This window comes from Onychomys torridus, chromosome 11, assembly GCF_903995425.1.
Source record: "Onychomys torridus chromosome 11, mOncTor1.1, whole genome shotgun sequence".
Classification (NCBI taxonomy): Eukaryota; Metazoa; Chordata; class Mammalia; order Rodentia; family Cricetidae; genus Onychomys; species Onychomys torridus.
The window spans coordinates 19,102,263-19,123,598 of NC_050453.1; the positions used below are offsets into that span (position 1 = coordinate 19,102,263).

General features: G+C 42.8%; 1 protein-coding gene across 1 annotated transcript in view; it reads left to right on the plus strand.

Moving 5' to 3' along the window:
• Positions 1-1,606: 1,606 nt before the first annotated feature.
• Pld5 (phospholipase D family member 5) overlaps positions 1,607-21,336 on the plus strand; it is a 322,478-nt gene continuing 302,748 nt past the window's right edge. The window contains exon 1 of the mRNA XM_036202790.1: positions 1,607-2,033. Within this exon, the coding sequence (XP_036058683.1) occupies positions 1,845-2,033 (189 nt within the window). The 5' untranslated portion in view covers positions 1,607-1,844. The remainder of the gene's footprint in view (positions 2,034-21,336) is intronic.

Here is a 21,336-nt window from a genome sequence, read left to right on the forward strand (position 1 = left end):
GGCTCAAGTGTTTGTGTTTGGAAGTGTGGCTTCTCCTTCAGCCTCAGATCTTTCACTGGAAAATGTACTTCATAACATTTATCTTGCAGAATTATCTGCAAGGTTTAGCGATAACCCCTGGGTCACTCTGCCAAGTAGTTTAGACGCCAGGACTGAAAACTGTATATTTGCATTCTGTTGCTTCTCCCTCGCATGGACAACCCACGGGATTCTATTTCAACCATTATTTTTGCATAGCATTTAGAGAGGAAGTGTGAACCAGGGCCCGATCATGCAAAGTCTGGACTCTACCTCCTGGTACACCCTACTCCCAGCCAATCTTATAAAATGGGGGCTCTGAATAGATACGAGACCCTTGTCTTCACAAGTTTGACTGATTGCAGCTTGGAATGTCTTTCTGTGAAGCCATGGCCTGAGCAAGAATGTTGGGGTTGGAGTGTGTGGGGGCACTGCCAGGGGCTAGAGAAGTTTGCCCTCTGCAGCCTTTCAACACCTCAGGGTGCTTCCCAAGTTCGTCTTGACTTTCCAGGCTTTTAAATGGACCTCGCAAATCCTTAACAGTAGTTAAGGTTCCGTTTTCTGATTAAAACAAGAAACCAAAAATGTTTTCAGCCGTTGACTAAGGGAGAGCAAAAGATAAAGAATATAAAGTTCAATTATTAACTAGCCACCCTGATCCTCACTCAGGCTTGGTTGCTTTGGACTGAGTTTGGGGGTAAAGCCCTTGTGAGCCTAGAAACAGCAGAGAGAACTGCACATGAGCCAGCAACACAAAGCTAAAGAATAGAGTCTAAATACACGGTGTAGGTTGGCGCTGGGTCGCCTCTCCCGGGGTTGCATGTCCAGATAGACAGCATCCAAGAGCCTGATTCAAGGTGGACCCTGAAGGCTGAGGAGTGGCAGGTCCAACAAGCTGGACACGAGAGGGCTGCCCTCGCTGGTGGAGAGGCATACTTCGCAACGTTTCCCAGATGAAGTACAGGGCAAGGATCGCAAAAAAGACATGTCCTCCAAACCATTTTCTAGGGGCACTCTCTGCCAAGTCCCCTGGGGTGAGATGTCTGGGTTCCTAAAGTAGGAAGTTGGTGAACTTTCTGAGCGAGGGTAGAGCGGTGCGGGGCGGAGGGGGTGGCTTCCCACAGTGTCGTCCTCGGGAGCCTTGCCCGCAATCGCGCAGACGGCGCTCACTTCCCCAGCCGCTCGGCGGTTTGCCGGCGAGAACCGGCGCAGGGCGAGGGCAAGGGCGAGGCAGGCGGGTCGGGGAGAGGCGCGCGCAGAGGGCGGCGGCCGGACCCAGCGCTCGCCTCGGGCGGCTCCTCACTGCATCAACCTGCGGGCTCCCGCTTGGCCGCCGGGCCCCTCCCACCGCACCCCACCCCCGCCGCCCGCCCGCCCGCCCCGGGGCCCGGGTTCCAGTTGGTGCGGAGCAGCCGCGAGCGGGAGCTCCCGCCCGGGACCGCAGCGGCAGGCGACGTCGCGGCCACCTCCGCTGCACCCTCACTTCTGCCACTGGGGAGCTGGCATCTACTCCTTCCCGGTCTCCCTTTGTCCGGTCCCCCCATCCGTCCCCTCCCCCATCTCTTCTCCCATCCCCTGCCCTGCGAAACCCTCCCTCCTCTGTCCCTCTCCCCGTGTCCCCGCTCCTGTGCCTCTAGCCACCACGCTGCGCTGCGCACCCCTCCGGGCGATCGGCACCCGTGTTTTCCCAGGGCGATCTGCACCCTGTGCTCCCCGCTCTCTCCTTCAGCTCCATCTCACCGCCCGCCTGGCCTCTGGCTCGCCGGCGGCGCCCTGTTCCCATCCCGAGTGGGTTGCGCGCCGGGCTGCCGCCTGGTCATGTCAGGATGGAGATCCGGCAGCACGAGTGGCTCTCGGCCTCCCCCCACGAGGGCTTCGAGCAGATGAGGTTGAAAAGCCGCCCCAAGGAGCCCTCGCCCAGCCTGACCCGAGTGGGCGCGAACTTCTACAGCAGTGTCAAGCAGCAGGACTACAGCGCCAGCGTCTGGCTCCGGAGAAAAGATAAGCTAGAACATGTAAGGACCACTCGTTCCTGGGGGGCTAGGTGGTCGGAGCACAGAGCTCTAGGAGTGTAGAGACCCTAGTACTCTAGTGGGGGACCGCAGCGGGCGGCCCGCCCCCAGGGCCAGGTTGCCTGTGCCCTCTGTCAACCCTGCACGGTTTTTTGTTTGTTTGTTTGGTTGGGGTTTTTTTTGTTTTGTTTTGTTTTGTTTTGTTTTTTTGCTTAACGAGTCAATTGCATGGAGAAAAGAAAGGTTCGCTTTAAGGTACCCCCAGTTCTGGCATCCAGGGGACCTCCTGATTAGCTGCTCTTCACTGCAGAGTTCATGTGCTTTGTGTTCTTGGGGGAACCTGCTAGAAGAGTGGTTGATTGCAAGAGACTGAGCTTTGCACAAGGAGGGTTTCGGTGGGATGTTTGCCTGGTTCTTTGGAGCCGGTTCACTTAGTACAGAAACTACAAAAACACTGCAATAAAGTTGTCGCTGGCGATCCAGAGCTTCTGGCAGTGTATGCTGAGAGGCTAGCAGGAGTGTTTAGGGAGCTTTCCCACCTGAGCCCAAGTGGAGAGAGGTTCTGTGCTGAGAATGGACGGACCAAAGGTCCCCAGCTATCTGCCACTCCTAGGCAGCGCAGGACCCAGCGGATGTGCATTTCCCCTCCCCTTTCTCTCTTGGGTGAGGACTTGTGTCTTCAGCTCAGGTGTGGAGTCCCTAACACTGGCCATTCTAGAAAGAAGAGAAGTCCTTCAACAAGGACCTTTTGGGAATCCACACTTAAAAATCTGACCCGTCAGTACTTCCTTAACCAAATGTTGAAATGAAACTAAGAGTGTGTCAGCAGCAGGAAGAGAACTGTCATTGCCCTCAGCAGAGCTGCAGAATCCAAACTGAGTCCGTTAATGGAATGTGGAGGTTTCCTCATATTTGGGTCACCATATCAAAAAGATAAGACAGGAAACTCTGGAAACTCGTGTCCCTCAGCGCTGTACCCACCTGAATCTCATCCAGCCCCCAAAGCTTTTCCTGAGCTTTGCCTCACCAACAGTGTCCCTGGAAAGAAGCGTGGAAGTGCGTATTTCTGTTAGAAGCCGAAAGGACAGCCCGTGCCTTTTTGAGGACCTGATTAAGTCATCGAATGACTAATTCTAAAGCCCTTATTTAAAGCTCCTAGTTGAGTTGAGTAACAGGCTCTGTTTGGTGTGGGGAGAACCAAAAGGATGTCTTGGATCCTTAAGACAGGGGAGGTCGCTGAAGGGATTCCCAAGACTGTAGTGCAAGTTGGTTGTTTGAAAGGTAACAGGGATACCAGTTTTAAAATGCTCACTCTAGGATAATGCTTGAAGGGATCAGTAGTGTCTGGAGTTTATAGAGGACAGATAGAAACAGGATCTCATGTAATTCAGCTCATGAGACTACTGGCTCCGGCCTCAGGCCTCGGAGTGGTGATGGAACATCACTGTGTTCATTTGCAGCGTGGTTGCTTTAGGCTGGCCCATTTCTTGTATACTTTTACTGAAAATCAATAGTGCAACCTTCCGGGAGTACGTCATCCCAAGTCACAGATGCTGCTGCGTGCATTGTACAGAAATGTTCTCCCACTTTTTTGACTTGCATGGAAAGTATTAGGTCTATCTAGTGGCAGCTTTGCCTTTCGGCTTTAAGGGTGGGATGCTCGGCTCTCCTGAGGATGACAGGGAGGTCTGGTTATGCTCACAAGTATGTGAACATCTGCACATTCCCTCACTCAGATGCCCTAAAGAGCATTTCATTCAGTTAAAAAAAAAAAATCATGTGCCCCATTTGGTGTTTAATGAGATGTATGTTCTATCTTCTTCTCTGTTTACCTTGAATTAGAAATGGAGCTTTTGTTTCAAATGATTTTTGGTTTACTCTCTGGCTCCTTTGAAACACTGACATCTTAATGAGTTAGTGTTTATGAACATGTTGTGAAAAGTTAAAGTCATATACAGATACAAATTTTATTCAAATTCAAGCACTCAGTATTTATATGTCCTGTTTTGTGTGCTAGGATGTTCAGCATGTGAGATTTTAAAAACATATAACAAATGTAACCTGGCATATAGGTGCTACATAAAGAATGAAAATATCATACTAACTTCATTATAAACAACACGCAGAAGCTGTATGGCACCTTCTAGTTTACATGTTACAGGGAGCAAGGTGGGGAATGTCATAGAAAGTCGAGGGTAACTTAAAAACTACTCCTCTGCTCCGTCTAATCTAAAGGATAGCCACTATTTTTATTATGTGGAAATAAATGAAGAAATAATTATGATGGAGATCATATGCCTGAAAACAGCCTATTCGGTTGTTTTGGTGCTTTGAAAATCAATCTAAATATTAAGGGAATAAATAAATTATGACTTTAAATGACACATACGTTTAGTCATCACAAGTAACGGAATTCCCCGAGATCAAATGTGGCAGTGTGTGGATTCTAGCCAGGCTTTAGAGGCACAGCTTAATCTGAAAGTCAATAACACCGTGTAAAGTGACAGCTAAATAATACATTTCTACCCACTTTGCTAAAAGTGAGAGTAATTTATCTCTTACTTTGGCTGAAAGACATCAGGTTAGGCAAAAAGAAAGTGACATGAGTTGGATTGGAATACATTCAATTGATCCTAAACTCGATTCCTATCATTAGTTAGTTGATACTTTACATGAAGATTTGTAAGTACATAAATGTACATTATGGTGCATGCCTATAATCCCAACACCTAGGATGCTGAGGCAAGGACAGCCTGGGCTGCTTGGTGGGTCCTGGGTCAAATGGGGCCACAAAGTGAAAAATAAATACATGGCCTGACAGTGTCAGGTGTCTGTGATCCTAGCCTTCAGGATGCTGAAGCAGCGGGATCGGTAGTCCAAAGCCAGTCTGGGCTACACAACAAGGCACTGTCTCAAAAAACTGACTTAACCAACTGCAAGATAGAGATATATGTAAGGAATTTTCTCACTCCTAAACCATGATTAGAATGTGCAAGAAGGTCATGTTATGTGCCCTGAACTCAGAACTTCAAACTCAGCTTGCACATTTGAGGAAAAAGAAATTTTTTTGGTTGCATGCAGAATATTGTTTTACTCATTGTGAGTGAGGCTCTTGGTGCTTAGAGCAGTGGTTCTCAACCTTCCTAATACTGCGGGCCTTTAATACAGTTCCTCATGTTGTGGTGACTCCCAACCATACAATTATTTTGTTGCTACTTCGTAACTGTAATTCTATGAATCATAATGTAAATATCTGATATCTAGGATATCAGATATGAGACCCAAAGGAGTCATGATCCACAGGTTGAAAACCACTGATTTAGAGTCTTTTGCATCCTGCTTTGTTCTAGAAACAATTCTCATTGTTTGAGAGAACAGTGGGCTTGTAAAGTAATGACAGTCTTGTTTCTTGTAGGATTCAAGTATTTTCTTCAGGGATCCTATAAAGGATTGGGGTTTAGCAAAGCAACCTGGGCTCTTGGTCTTCTCAGAGGACAGTATGACATTTGGTGTCATTTGGTACTGTACACTGCTCTTGAGCTTTCCAATATTTTCCTATTGGAAAGAGGGTGAGATTAATCTGCTCTACTAACTTTTCAATTTGATGCCAGCTGTGTGAGTTTCCAGGTTATATGGATGGGGAGAAACCTTGTTTTCTTCCCTGTGTAGTCCACTGGGCATTGCTATAGTGGTTGTAAGTGAAGGTCCTACTTGGACAGACCTAAATTTGGATTTTACTTCATTTTCAGTAAATGAGCCAACTATATGTAAAGGGCTTAAAGTATGTAGGATATGCAATCATATTATTAAAAAGTCATAGTTTTTCAATGGTGATTAAATGGGATATTCTCTATATTTCAGGAACAAATATCCTATTATATGTCAAGCAAATGTTTTCATCACACTCCTCATCTGCACAGGCTGGTAGGGATCCTCCTCTTCTGAGTCTTTTTGATTGATGGAAGGAAATGCTAGTCTCAGTACTTATTGCCCCTATTGCCACAGCAGCTTAGAAGTTAAGAGAATCTGGAGATGGCTCCTGGAGTTTTTACCCACAGGTGATGCATCTGTAAAGCCCACACTTATTAGCCAAAGAAAGTTTTGTGGCCGTGGTTCACTTGAACAGAACATAAGAAGACCCAACAAAAACTCAGAGAAAAGAGAAATGCATCTTTTCCTGGTCTCCAAAGGACCACTCTAGAACGTGGAGCACTCATTGCCATGTTAGGACTATATTAGATGATCAATAATGCACCCAAGTTAAGATGACTTCTCCACTCTCCCCACCTCCACTCCTCCCAGGTTTCACATTTAACAACAGCTTCCTTGTATCCTAGACCCTGTGCCATAGACCCAAAGCATATGGACCTTTGGGCCACCAAAGATGTTTCTAATCTTTGTTTTTTCCAGGAGTTTGACTCTTCCTGGCCAGTGGCTCTTTGCTTAGCCCCTGCCTGGTCATTCTTACCTGACTTCTTTGTTTCTCGTGATCTCTGCTGGCCAATGCAAGCAGGGATCAGCTCTTTACAGATATCTCACATCCTTGTTTCCCCCTTGGCTTGTGGGGATGAGATGAAGTTGCAAGATTGGTCTGGGAATCTCTTTAAACTAGAAGGAGCAAGACAGAGAGGAGATTGGTAAAGAGTGAATGGCAGGGGGCTGGAAGGATGGCTCTTACTGCACAAACATGAGGACCCAGTTTGGAACTCTAGCATCCACATAAAAGCCCAGAGCTGCAGTGCATGTCTATAACTCCAAGGTGAGGTAGATGCAGACAGGTAGATCCCTGGAACTCACTGGCCAGCCAATCCAGGTGTACTGGTGAAACTCCAGGTTCACTAACCTTCTCTGTCTCAAAAAGTAAGGTGTACAATGACCAAAGAAGACACCTGACATTGACATCTGGTCACGTGCATGCACTCTCCCAACTCATGTGTATACACACACACACACACACACACACACACACACACACACACACCAGAGAGAGAGAGAGAGAGAGAGAGAGAGAGAGAGAGAGAGAGAGAGAGAGAGAGAGAGAAGAGAATACAAAGAATAAAAGATGATTCTTAATGTTCTCAGAGTTAGCATTGTATTTTGGTCTAGTGTTTTAACTTAAGGGAAAAAGAGATGTCTCCTCTGAGTGTGTTTTACACCTGCTTTAATTGTTTGTGTTATAAGCAAATAGTAAGTAAATGTCACGTTCACACTTGCCTCTTGCAATGAATTATTCCCATGATGAGCAAAGAACAAGAGCAAAACTGGCCACTGTGGCTCAGGCTTGTGTTACATAATGCCATTTATGTCCACAGAGCACACCCATGAAAGTACTATGGCCCGCCGAGCAGATCGTCAAAGTTGAGAGGCACAACTCAACCCAAGGGAATGAATCTTCAAAATGCCCCTTTAAAAATCACCCAACCAACCAGACTGGCAAACACTCAAGGACAATAATGGCCACCAGGATTAGTTCCTGTGATTTTAGATAAAGGGACAAACTGGGCAGAGGCAATCTTCTCTGCCTCTCTAACTCCTCCATTGAGAAAGGCACATTAGGTATCTCATGTGTGCCTTCTAATAGATATCAGTGGGCCCATATATTGTCCTTGCCCCTACAAGGACAGTTAACATGTATTTTGCACTAATGAACTTCTCTCTTCAAGGATCAACATGACAGCTTGTTTTGAAGAAGTTTTGTCTTGTCTGAACTCTATTGGGTGCGGCTTATTTTTGAGTATTGAGTTTAAATATGGTCTGGGATGTATCACATTCAATACATTGAATTTGAGAAGCCCAAGATAATTGAATTGAAGGGTTGTCTTCTCATCTATGCAGCAGTCAAATATCAATTTCTGGCTTGTAGTTCTGAAAGTTTTTCCTTTTCCTTACAGACAAATGTGTCTATCTCAGGCATACATCTGTGGAATAGTTTTTAATGTTTCCATTTAAGCTCTAAGGTTCAAGAAACCTGATGAGAGTTTTGGGCTCTAGGATGTGACAGTAGCAACAGTATGTTCTCATACTAGACTTATTAGTAGAGACATCCAGGTATATATGTGGACTGCATGGCAGAATCTCATACCAGAAATATTGCCTAAACTGGTGACATCAAAGCGAGTTACCTGGGGTTCGTACCTTTGCAAGTGGAGCTGTGAAATCTTAAGAGGCAAGGTAAATGTCACTGTCAGGGTATATATAGTAGGGATGTCAAACTGTTATGCTTAAAGACATGGAGCTTCTAAACAAACGGTATACAATCCTCCTCCCTCCCTCCTTTTTTCCTCCCTCCCTCCCTTCCTTCCTTCCTTCTTCCTTCCTTCTTCCTCTCCCTTTCTCTTTATTCTCCCCTCCCCTCAGTCTCCTCCCTCTCCCCCTCCTCCTCCTCTCCTTCCTTCTCCCCTCCTCCCTCTCCTCCTCCCTCTCCCTCTTCCTCCTCTCCCCCCCTCCCCCTCCCTCCTCCTCCTCTCCCTCCTCCTCCTCTCCCTCTCCCTTCTCCTCCTCCCTATTCCCCTCCTCCTCCCCTCCTCCTCCTCCTCTTCCTCCCCATACTGTCTCTGGATTCTTGTGTACTCTGGCTGTCCTGGAACTCTCAGTGTAACCTAACTTGCAGCAAATTCTACAGCCTCTGCCCCTCTTGTTCAGGCATTACATGTGTGTGCCACAGTCACAGCGCCCAACTTTCTAATTTTTCTTTAAACACAGAAAGATGAGTTAAGTTTTGAAAATCATAAGAATTTAAATGGAGACCATGGAAAATTTTCCCAGGTAGCCTTACCTTTATTACAGAGTTCAATTTTGATTGACCTGTGTATGAGGCCCAAATCATGGGATGGACACCATGACCATGGGATGAAAAATATGCTTCTTTATTCTTCAGAGCATAGTGAGCATGGTGAACATGGTATTTACCTACAATGAGCTATAATCACTGTCCTTTTCCCAGAAATTTGTGAGATTAGATCCAGAAGTGGCCTGAAGAGTGAGGCTGGGAAGATGGTACCCATTGACACAGAACCATCACTGGCAATGTCATTCATGAAAGCATGGTTGTTGAGAGTGTCTTTTATGTGAAAACACTTGTTAGGAGACTGTGAGGGCTTGAATTCAACAAGCATTATCTGACATAAGAACTTGTCAAACCTGAACAATATACAAAGACTAGACTATGCTTCCTTTTTACAAGATGTTTATAGAATTTTAAATACAGTTACAATATGATTATAGTTTTGTGAATAATAAAGATAAAGCAAAACAGTATAATACTGCTGGTTGTTAAGGGTCTCATTTCTTAGAATGGGATAAATTACAGTTAAAAATAATGAATACTGTTATGTATTCATAGCATAATGTAACAAATGAGTTTATTCCAACAATACAAAGCTTGTGCAAAATTATATGATTAATTAGTGTAATTTATCACATTATCAAAATAACAGAACCAAACTATATAGGTATGCTCAGTATATGGGATGACTGCTTTTATTTCTTAATTTGACACAGTCTACAATCACATCAGAAGAAAGTCTCAATGAGGAATGTTCTAGATCATAACAGCTTGTGGGATGTCTGTGAGAGATTGTTGTGATTATATGAATTCAAGTGAGAAGGCCCATCCAGTGTGGACAGTACCATTCTCTGGATTTGGATCTTAGACTATGTAAGAGTAGAGAAGGTGGAGATGAAGAAGAGAAGCATGCATGCGTTCATCTCTCCCTACTCTGTGTGTGAATGTGAAATAACTAGTTATCTGAGGTTCTAGACTCCTTGACTTCCTGAAAAAAAAGTGAAGGATTTGATTATTTGATGAGTTCAAGTATTCATATATGATAAAAGTCTCAACTTCAAATAAAAATAACCTTTAAGCATTCTGATAATGGATTTCTTTAAAAAGAATCACATATAATGGTGAAATATTTCAAATTATCTGTAAAGATTGTATGAGAGAAATGCATATATCACCCGTTTCCCTCATCATTGTATGGTAACTCATAGGCAATGCAATCGGTCAAGAAAAAGAAATAAAATTTATTATAATTAAATAGAAAAAAATTGTTATTGTAGTCAGGTGATGAGATTGTCTACATTTGGAAATCCAAGATAAGTTATAGATATTCTATATGAATTAGTAATTTCACTGCATTTGACAGGTAGAACAATCAAATAGGAAAGAAAATTTAAAAAGAAGTTATTGGCTATGAATAGAGAGTGTAACTATGAACATTAAAAGATCCAAGGTAAACAATAGGTGTATTTAACAAATTAGTAGTGTCCTTGAACTTCTCAGGCTCACTGGATAAATGATCATCTTGTAAAACTGAGTATTAAAAATAATTCCAAAGTAAAGTTAAAGATGGTACCATTTATGTTATCATAAAATAACAAATACTAGAAATGTTTAATAACAAAGAGCTCTCTACTTTTCTACCAGATGCAATTCCTATTAAAATCTCAGCCAGTTTGTCTGTATATGTATGCACACTGAAATGTGATTCTGAAGTTTATATGGAAAGCAGAGGTTCAAGAACAGACAAGACAGTAGTCAAACATGACAAAGACTGGCTGTGGACATCAACACTTATAATAAAGATGAATTCATTAAGTCAGTTGTGGCAGTGTGAATGAGAGTAACTTCATAGGCTTTTATAGTTGAATGTCTTTTTCCCCAGTTGGTGGCGCTGTTTGGGGAAGTTTAGGAGGTGTGGCCTTGATAGAGGACATATGTCACTCGAGGTAGAGCTTTGGGATTTTAAAGTCTAGACATTTCTACTTCCTGTCACTGCTTAGTGACTATGGTTTAGCATGTGAGCTTTCACCTTGCTGTTTCTGCTGCCAAGCCTGTCTCTTCCCACCCTCCCTCTGCTTCGCCATGGTGGTCTCTTTATCCCTTTGGAACCATAAGCCAAAATAAACTCTTCTAAAAGTTGCTGTGGGATGTTCTATATGTTAAATGTGTTGCTCTGATTGGTTAATAAATAAATAAAACACTGATTGGCCAGTAGCCAAGCAGGAAGTATAGGTGGGGCAAGCAGAGAGGAGAATGCTGGGAGGTGGAAGGCTGAGGCAGAGAGACACTACCAGCCACCGCCATGACAAGGAAGATGCAAGGTACTGGTAAGCCATGAGCCATGTGGCAACTTATAGATTAATAAAAATGGGTTAATTTAAGATATAAGAACAGCTAGCAAGAAGCCTGAGCCATTAGGCCAAACAGTTTAAATAATATTAGCGTCTGAGTGATTATTTTATAAATGGGCTGTCAAACTGCCGGGGCTTGGACCTAGAAAAAAAAAACAACAAAAACAAAACTCTAACTACAATAAGTTGACTTGGTCATAGTGTTTATCACAACAACAGAAAAGTACCTACTATGACTGTGGTCCTGGCACAAGGATGACCAATAGATCAATTGATAGGCAGAAAAGTGTAGGAACAGGCCTGTGTACATTACAAAATGTATCTTGGTTTGTCTTTTAAATCATCAACAATTGACAGTTTAATATGAGTTATAGACTTGTATAAATTGAAGAACCAGTAAGGAAAAAAATCTTTATTAATTATTAAGCATTTTTAATACTCTCAAATTATTAAGATAAAATAAACTAGACCACAGTGGAACTAATTATTAGGTCTCTAGAAGGTTATATTTAGTGGGTGAAGACAAGTCACAAACTAGAATGCCATACTTTCAACTTGTACTCTAACAAAGGATTTATTTTATATCCATAATATATAAAGTACCTACAAATCAGTAAAAGCAGACAGCCCAACAGAAAAATGAGCATGACATTTGAACAGAAAACTTAACAACAGTTTCTAAATGACCCTTGTCATCAGATATCAAGAATGTACAAAAGTTATGTATTATATATAAAACCCTCAAACAGCTAAAATTAAAATGATTGACAGTATCCAAAATGTTAATGAAAATAATGGTGGTCTATATGGTAACTCCTGGTAAGACTTGAATTCATAGAACTATGATAAAAGACTATTAAATTAAGCATATATGTATATCTTGTGACCCAGTGATTATAATTCTATGTGTGCAATAGATGCATGCTTATGTACACCAAGGATGTACAAAATTATTTACTAAAGCATTAACTTAGTAGTGCCCAAAAGTTGCATCCAAAATATCCAGCCATAGATGAGTGGACAACATAATTTATTCATGTGAAAAGGGATGACACATGTATATCTATTGCATATGTATGTACTAGTATAGATTGCTCATTTAGGCACATAGTAGTGAGGAAGAGAAGTCAGGTACAGACAGTAGGATTCCATTTATAAGGATAAGCAGGCAAAACTCAGTTAGGGAGATAGAATGTTAATGACTACCTTTGAGGCTGAAGGGAGCCTACAGGGAGGGTTCTGTGGAGCCAGGAGTGTTTTCTCTTTTTCAAATAGTAGTTAATGAACTAAACCTTGTGGAGGTGTACACTAAAGTCCTTCATACTCTATATCAGAATGTTTCAATAACAGTTAAATAAAAAAGGAAGTCTAAGCAGTTGCCTTTGTCCTGCTTGATGCTTCTCCCAATAGACCCCATGCTTCCCTCTCCCTTCTGTCTCTAATCTGTTGACATGGGCCCCCATGACTCCTGCTTGCATTCCTTCCTATGGCTCCTTTGTCTTTTCCTCCTCTCTTTTCAGCCTGCCATGCTATCCTCTCCACAGTTTGTAGTATATTTGAGTTGAGTGTTTATTACCATCTCTAGTAAATCCTTACCAAGTGCTCTCCAGGAGCTCAGTGAATTGTGACCTGAGTGAAGAGACCTTCTGTGTTACCTTTTGTCAACTTGACACAAACTAGAGCCACTTGGCAAGCCTAACACTCAGCCAAAATTTGCCTATATCAGATTGGCCCATGGTTGTGTTTGTGGGGTATTTTTTCAACTGCTGGTTGATGTAGAAGAGCCCAAGACACTGTGGGTTGTGCTACCCCCAGGCGAGTAGACCTGGGCTGCCTAACAAAGGTAGCTGAGCAAGCTAGGTAAGGCAAGTCTGTAAACAGTCTTCTTCCATGGTTTCTGCTTCAGTTCCTGCCTCCAGTTCATGCTTTGACTCCCACTGCCGATGGACTATGCATTACTTAGGGTTTTCTAGAGGAACAGAGTCAATGGGATGTGTGTGTGTGTGTGTGTGTGTGTGTGTGTGTGTGTGTGTGTGTGTGTGTGTGTATTCAAGAATTAGTTTATGTAAAAAATAGTAAAATAAACAAACAACTGAATCACACCTAGGAGACTGAAAACCTGATAGTCTGGATGCCTCAGCAGTTGGAATAGTCCTACAGTAGCTGTCTCTCACTGGGGAGGCGAACATCCCAGCAGCTGTGTAGCCTATAAGGCTGAGCACATCAACAATTCCAGCCTGGCATTGAAAAACTAGATGGTTTCTGGAGTGCTACTGATCCTTAGTCCAAGATGGAAGCCTGGCAGCGCTGGTTCTGAAATCAGTGAAGGAATCAGCAGCAACTGGGTAAATCAACTCAGAAGGAGGAAACCCAAGTGGGTAGCAGGCCAGTGACCTTGCTTTTCCAGCTCGACTACTAGAAGAGGGTGCTTGGGACTGGGAAAACTGATATTCAGCTTCTTACAAATCTGTGGGAATTGCCCAAGAAGTGACAAAGAAGGTTTTGGAAGAATTAAAAGCAAAGAGGCACAGAGGCAAGGCATATTGTGAAATAAGAACTCCCAGGTCTTGGTGCTGGGTTGTATGTGAATATCTTAGGAAGCACCTTCATTTATGGAATGTCGGGAATGCCGCAGAAATTCCAGCTGGCATTTATGAATCTGAAGAACAGAGCAATTTTCAAAAGATGCCTTGAGAGATGGACTTCTGCTTTGTTCAGTTTTGTTTGCTGGACCCAAGACACTGGTATTGTCTCAATCAACATTATTAATATCATCGTTGATCATCATTCCATGCCAGTACTTGCTTTTTACTACCTTCTATCTTTAAAAGTTTGAAGTGCATATGACCAGGTGTTTCCCCTTGGGTCAGTTAAGATCTTGTTGTCCATCTGAACTCAAATGACATTTCCTAACCCATAAAACCGAAGGCTGGTTGGGTGCCTATATTTGTTGCTTTTCTTAATGCTATGGCATATTTAACAAAAGCGGTACAGGATAGGAAGAGTTTATTTTGGCTCACAGTTTAAAAGTGAAGCCCTCAGGGCTAGGAAGGTGTGGCCATGGGAATGGCTATAACTGTGGTGGCAGAAATGTGAGGCGGGTGGTCATGTTGCCTCTGTGGTCAGGAAGCCTAGAGAGACGAATGCATTCGTGACTCGTTCCCTTTTTCCCTCTCCCTTTTTATTCAGCTTGGAACACCAGTCCATGGACATGGTGTTGTCTCCATTGAGGATGTGTTTTCCCTCCTCAGTTAAATCTCCATGAAAACAACCTCACATACACAGAGGTGTGTCTTCTGGGAGATTCTAAACTGACAGTCAAGATTAAGTATCACAGTTCCCTCATCTCATCCCCCAACAGCATGACAGGAATCCATTACAGCTCTCATCCTATGTCTTTAAAATTTCCTGGTGGTCTATCTTCTGCTTTCAATGGAAAGTGTTGTAACCATAATGTAGTATTCATAACAATATACTCCTGATGTTCAGCACAGTGACTTGTAGACTCCAGTACTGATTAACCCAGCCACTAAGGGTAAAGAAGTGAATGAAGAAAACTGTGCTCAATGAGGCAGAACATATGAGTTGAAGAATAAATATCTTCGTATGCCGCTTGCTCACTGAACACTACAGATGGATGTTTAGTAAGAATTAGTTGGAAGAGCGGAAGTGACCCAAGAAAGGTATTCACAGGGTAGCTATTCCATGCCAGGTAGGGAAGATAACAGTCAAGGCTAAGTCCCAACCATTCAGCAACTTAGACTCTGTGGCTTTTAAATTTTTTTTTAAGACTTAGAAAGTGCAGGTTCAGCAGCCATCTTGGCAATAATCTCTGTCATCACTGCGTACAAGGGGCCTTTGTTGTTTTCTGTATATTTCAGCTTCTCTAGTTAAGAAAGAACATTAAAATGCTTGGTTCCTTTCCTGAGTACTTTGATCTGACTTCTTGTCTTGCCCCAATATGCTGGTTCATTATTGAGCTCCTGCCCTGCTCTGCTGAGGTGATTAGTTGAGAGACTGAAAGACACTGCGTCAGAGAACATGTCAGAACTTCCCAACTCCCTTAATTCCTGTCAGCCTTGATCGTTAGGAGTCTTCTACTGCAGTTTCCTGACTCCACTGTTTGCAAACTCTTTTCATCCTCCCAAATCTCGCTGTAGCCCATGATGTGCACACACTGCCAAAAACTCCTTCTATAATTAAGATAAAGTAAAATTTAGATTTACAGAGGATTTGTAAAGATGACGAAGCCTTCCCTGTATGCTGCTCAGCAATTTTAGTTGCTCCAGTGTTGCCTCTTCAATTCCAGACTGAATTCCACCAGTGCTTTTTATGTCTGCAGGCATGAGAGAGGGAGAGAGAGCGAGAGAGCGAGAGCATGCTTGTGTGTTTGTGCACCCATGTGTATGTGTGTGAATGTGGAGGTCAGAGGACAATTCCAGGTGTCTTTCCTTGCGCATTGTCTACCAGTTTTTAGATACTGAGTCTCTCACTGCCCTGAAACTCACCAAGAAGGCTAGTTGGCTAAGGAGCCCTGGGATATGTCTGTCTCTGCCTCCCCAGTGCCAAGATAATCAGGGCATGCCACCATGTATAGCTTTTTTTGTTTATTTATTTGTTTGTTTATTTAATGCGGTTTCTAAGGATTGGACCCTAGTCTTCAGGGTTGCAAGGATGGGCATTTTTCCAGCCCCCATTAGTCTCTTTGCGGCTAACCTTTTTTGCTTGCAGAGCCCTATCCAAGGTGCCACATTGCATTTAGTTGTCAAGTGTCCTTAATCACCTCTGGCCCATGATAGTCTCTCTGGCTTTCCTCATTTGTCATGACATTGACAGCTTTAAAACATGCCTGCATGGAATTTTGTCGACTAATTCCCCCACTCGGGGTCTCTGTGATGTTTGTTATTTTGTTATTTGACTAGGATTATGGGCTTTTGGAATGAACATGACAGAGATGCAGTGCCCTCCTGGTGTTAAATTGCCAAGGTGTCTGTCCATGGCAGCCACATGCCATTACTGATAACTGGATCTTGGTCAGGTGGGTAAATCCAAGTATTTGGCAGGTTTTTTTCACTATAACATTGTTAAATTTTCTTTTCCATGCTTCTTGTCCAAAATTAAGCTCCAGACTCCCTTACTCAATAGCTCCTGGGATAAAAAGAAATGGCATTTATTTTTTTAATGCATTTTAAGGGAGATTTATCTTTTCTCTTCCAATATTCATTTGATTAGTCTTTTATTTATATTAGTAGAATTCTTGCATGTGTACCTTTAAAAATATTTATTTTATTATTTTTAAGTATGTATATATGTGACATAGGTGTGTGTGTGTGTGTGTGTGTGTGTGTGTGTGTTTCAGTATGTGCACTTGTGTGCTTATGCCCAGGAAGGCCAAAGGCATTGATTTACCTGGAGATGGAGTTACAAGTAGGTGTGATCTACCTGACACTGTTGCTGAGACCTGAACTTGGGTCCTATGCAAGATCAGTACATACTGTCAACCTCTGAGGCATCTCCCCAGCACCCAGTGTTTATCTGATACTTTCTGGGGTTATCTTCTAATTTCTGTTTTCTCCTTAACTTTGTCATTGGAAGCCTGTAGAAGGTTGGCTCTGGGACCCGGGAAATGCCTGCAAGCTTTCAGTTCGGGAAGTCTTTCTTTACTTTCTGATGCTACAGAATTCTCCAAGCTTAGTTTCTATTTTTCCTGTTCCTCCTTAATGTATCCTTAGAGATGTTTTTAAAAAGTATTCTTTGTCTAATCTCACAAGGCTCCAGTAAGAATATTTAGTCACTTAGCATTTCTAATAACAGCTCAGGGGACTTACTTTGGTAAGAATGAAACATTGTTACTTGAACTGATCCTAGTCTTTAATGTGTATGTGTAAGCAGGTGTAAGTCTGGGGACAGTATAATATTTAGAAAGCAGAACAAGCCAGGGTAATACTGGGTGAGGAGAGAGGATGGAATGTAGGTACAGGACAGATGAATCACAAGAGAGGATGTAAAGCCTATAACTTTCTAGTTTTAACTCTGGCATGATTTTTTTTCCTTTTGTCACTGATAAGTGTCTAGAACACGTCATTGAAGGTAAACTTGTAAAATCCTGAGTGAAGCTCCATGGCTTCAGAATAGCTGTTCTGACTGTATAGAAGTTCCTTGAGCTGCAACAAGTTTTGGAATGGTTAAGTGTTTGTTTGAGTGGCTGCCTTAATCTAGATGCATGATGTCTTTCATTGGCGAGTTCATTCCAATAAAAAAAAAAAAAATTCATCTTGAAAAAACTGCAGATACAGCCTCGATTGTAACCCTTCACCTGTGCAATCCCATTCATATGATGAAAAGAAACTAATAGCAGAGATGCCAAGTGCCACAGTGACTTTATGATGTATCACAAGGTGTGTGTGTGTGTGTGTGTGTGTGTGTGTGTGTGTGTGTGTGTACAAATGCTCAAGTGCATGGGTATACATATGCCAATATGTGTATGGAGGTATTCCTATATTTTTTCTGTTGTCAGAACATCAAACTCTACCTTTAAGAATTAAGATTCTTTTTTTGAAGCACTGAGGAGTAAACCCAGGGCCTTGTGTGAGCAAGGTAAGGACTCTACCTCTGAGCTCTAATCCCTAGCCTTATACTTGGGAATTAATATCCTCATTCATGTTTCCAGATTCTTAATTTGGCATCACTCTTCCAGCTTCCGTTTTGACGCTTAGATTGTTTGGCCAGTGTATAGAAAGGGGTCTTCAGTGATGGTGTTTTGTTGATGATAGTAGTGGTGGTCCGTTTCTTGTTTTGTTTTCTTTTGCATGTTTTGTTTTCTGAGCTAAGATACAGTCATCTGAGTTTTGACATTCTCTTCAAAAATTTAACTTGGGAACTTTTCAATGCCAACATGCTCATACCAAGAGAATACCTCTTAAGACCAAGAAGAGATAGAAAAAAAAGAGGCAGAACCATGGTGAAATAGGCATGGAACTGCTTGCGTCTTGTACCCCAGGACAGACACTGACTTTTGGTGGAGTGTTTCAGGAGAAGAAAACCGTGAAGAACAGCCTTTGTGTCCAGTGTCCCACCTGTTTGTAGAATGCTTGTCTTCCATTCTGCCCTGCCTGTAAAACATGGCAGAACAGACAACTCCCACAGCCTTGCAGAAAGAGTCATGAAGAGTGAGTTTTCCTAACCCTGCCCCCCCCCTTTTTAACACGGAGCATAAAATGAATTGGAAGCCCATCCTCTGAGTGGGAGGAAGAAGAGACCCACAGCCCTTGGGGAACAGAGACCTGAGGGCTGTGTTGGTACTGTAAGGACTTCAGTAGTGTGAGCTATGTGCCAGGAGACATTCAAAACTGGCAGCCAGTGGCACTCTGGGACTTCTCCATGGCTGCTGCTCTTATTTTATGAGATTATTGTTTTCTCTCTGGATGAGTCATTTCAGTGGAGTTTTGACTGGGTTTAGAATACGTGTCACAGAGTTGGTAATGAAACCAAGGAAAGATAATTGACATGCCTGAGCGAAATGTGAATGGTTAAAAAGACCATATTCCAGTGAAAGGCTTACAGATGGCGGCGAACACATGGGTGTGATAACTAGTTGCTTTCCTTTAGTCTTTATTTCTTTCCTGTGTTTGAATGGGAGAAGGGAAGGGTAAATGCTCACCAACCTAACATAGGAGCCTCTGGCCTTCTGACTAGAAGCTTCAAAATATACTTGATCTTCTCGCTCATGTACTTAATTCTTGTAGTATTAAAATATTTTTCTTTGGCTCAGAAACAGGCTAGCTATTGGCTAAATGGTATTTGTGCAAGATTGTAGATCAGTATTAGGGGAAAAATGATTAAGTAAGTCTTGATAAAATTATTTAAAAAGGGAAAATTTAATGTCTTTCATGGAGGGAGAAAGTAATTCCCATAATCATTAATTAAATTTAAATTCCACTAAAACAAGTCAATCAGTGCCAGCACCTGCTCTGGGAGTCTTGCTTGCATGTTTCTACATTGAAATAAAGAGAAATGCTTTCAGATAAATCACCGAGTTGTAGTTTGAGCTACTAATAGGGAAAGACTTTTGGGTTTGTATTGTTGTAGCCAATAGGCTTATTCAAATGACAAGGAGATCTAATGTAATTATTGCCAGACATAATTTCAAGATTAGTCGTCTAGTTTGAAGGTATCCTGGGTGTGTAGATTTAGCCTGGCCTTAGTATTCACTTCTGTAATAATCCACAAGGTACAGACACTCACATGGAGAACAGGACACTTTACTGCCTGTCACTGTCACTGTAATAACCAACCAAATATCTCTCCAATGAAGTCAACTATTTCTTTCCTAAACGCCAGCCCAGCAAAGCTGCCTTTGCCTGCAGAGGGTAGGAAGCTGCAGGCCTCGATCACTGATGTGTGACATCTGAGACCCTATTTGTGTCCCCAAATTTTATACATTACTTCATTGCAGTGATCTTCAGAGTTGCGTGTGAAAAAATTTAGACCAGCTGTACTAAATCCTCTGTTGTTCTCATAACCATTTAAATTTTATTCACATCTTTTCTTAAGTACTCATACATTTAGTTTTGAGACAGGGTCTGATTCTGCAGCCTAGACTGTGTTAGAATTCAAGTGACTCCTGCCTCTACCTCCCGAACACCGGGATTGCAGGCAGGTGTCAATCCATCCAGTGTGCAGCATTTTAAAATCAGGAACAAAATTATCTGAGTGTTAAGATTTGTAGTGGTCAGGGATCAAAAGAAGTTCACGATTCTAGCTTTGCCAAGGACTACTCTTCAAATTCCCATAGTTGGCTGCAGAGATGATGAACTCCAGAGGCAGACTGGGCAAATCCAGGAAATGGACCCATGATAAGGGTAACGTGTGCTGCTGCCCACAAAGCTGTGGGGCCACTTGCCTGGCCTTTGATGGCCGGTGCTGCTGCTGCTGAGCATGGTGGCCACACTGGGGTCACCTTCACTCCCGCCAGCTGTTCAGCTGCTGTTTCCCCCTTCGCACACTAGGGGCCTGAATTCATTCTGCTAATGGCTGTCTTCTTATCAGTATTGCTCTCTTCACTGATGTTTGGGTTTTCTAGCAATGTTGCTTTACAGAATCTCTGGGATCTTCTGTGGAAACCAACTTTACTCCCTCAGTCCTCACCCCTTCTTAGCACCAATTACTTCACAGCGACAAAGCTTACGGTAGAACCAAGAGACAAGAAATGCATCTTCTCAAAAGTGGCTCTCAAGTACCAGGGACACGTCTTGACTTTTTATATTTCCTTTCAGGGACAATTTTGTCTTGGGATGATCATTATTCCTCATGTTTCTGCCCTTAACTCTTTCTCAGGAGGTGTCCATTCCTTCATACTTATATGCACTTATAATCTGCACTTCATACTTAATCCCTCGTGCCTCTACCTAGTGAGTCCATCTTCTTTATTGCCTGAACTCTTCATGGGCAGCAAAGGTGGATGGCTCAGGAAAGGGAAGGCATCACAGGGGGGTCTCACATCCTGGAACCTCACACTAAGGGAATAGCTGCCTCGCAATGGAATGTCTCAGCTCTAGACCACTCAGATATGCACTCCCTCTTCATTGCATCAGTTTGCCATTATGCAAGGAGGGGATTATTAACCTGCCAGAGAGATCGTTGAGACACCAGTGCTGCCTCCCAGTGTTAAAATTCTATACACAAGTGTCTGCCGGATGCGAATGTTAGGCACACAGTTCTCATGTGAGACCCTTGCTACTTTGATGTGATTAGCAACAGCATTTCTTGGAAGTTCTTGAGAAATGTGGGAACTGTCACACTCTCTCTAGCAACTGCTCTGTATATATTTATTTTTTTCACTTGATTGTTTTTTAAATTAAGGCTTCTTTACTATTTTTCATTTTTGTTTCCTGTTTGCATTGTTTCTGTTGAGAGTTGCTGGTTCAGAGTGTGGGTTGGAGGTAGTGATTTCCCAGAAGGCTGTCTGGTCGGTCATAGTGGGTGTGATTGGGTAGCATAACTATGTAGAGTAAACCATCCTCATCACTTCCAGTGTCCATCACCTCACAGTGCCTCAGGCACCTTGAGGTCTGCCCTGGTTTTTCATTTTGAGGACTTAGGATGCATTTTTTTTTTTTTAATTTACAGCTCAGAGGGAAGGTCTCCTCTTTTCTGGCCCATTAAATGGGAC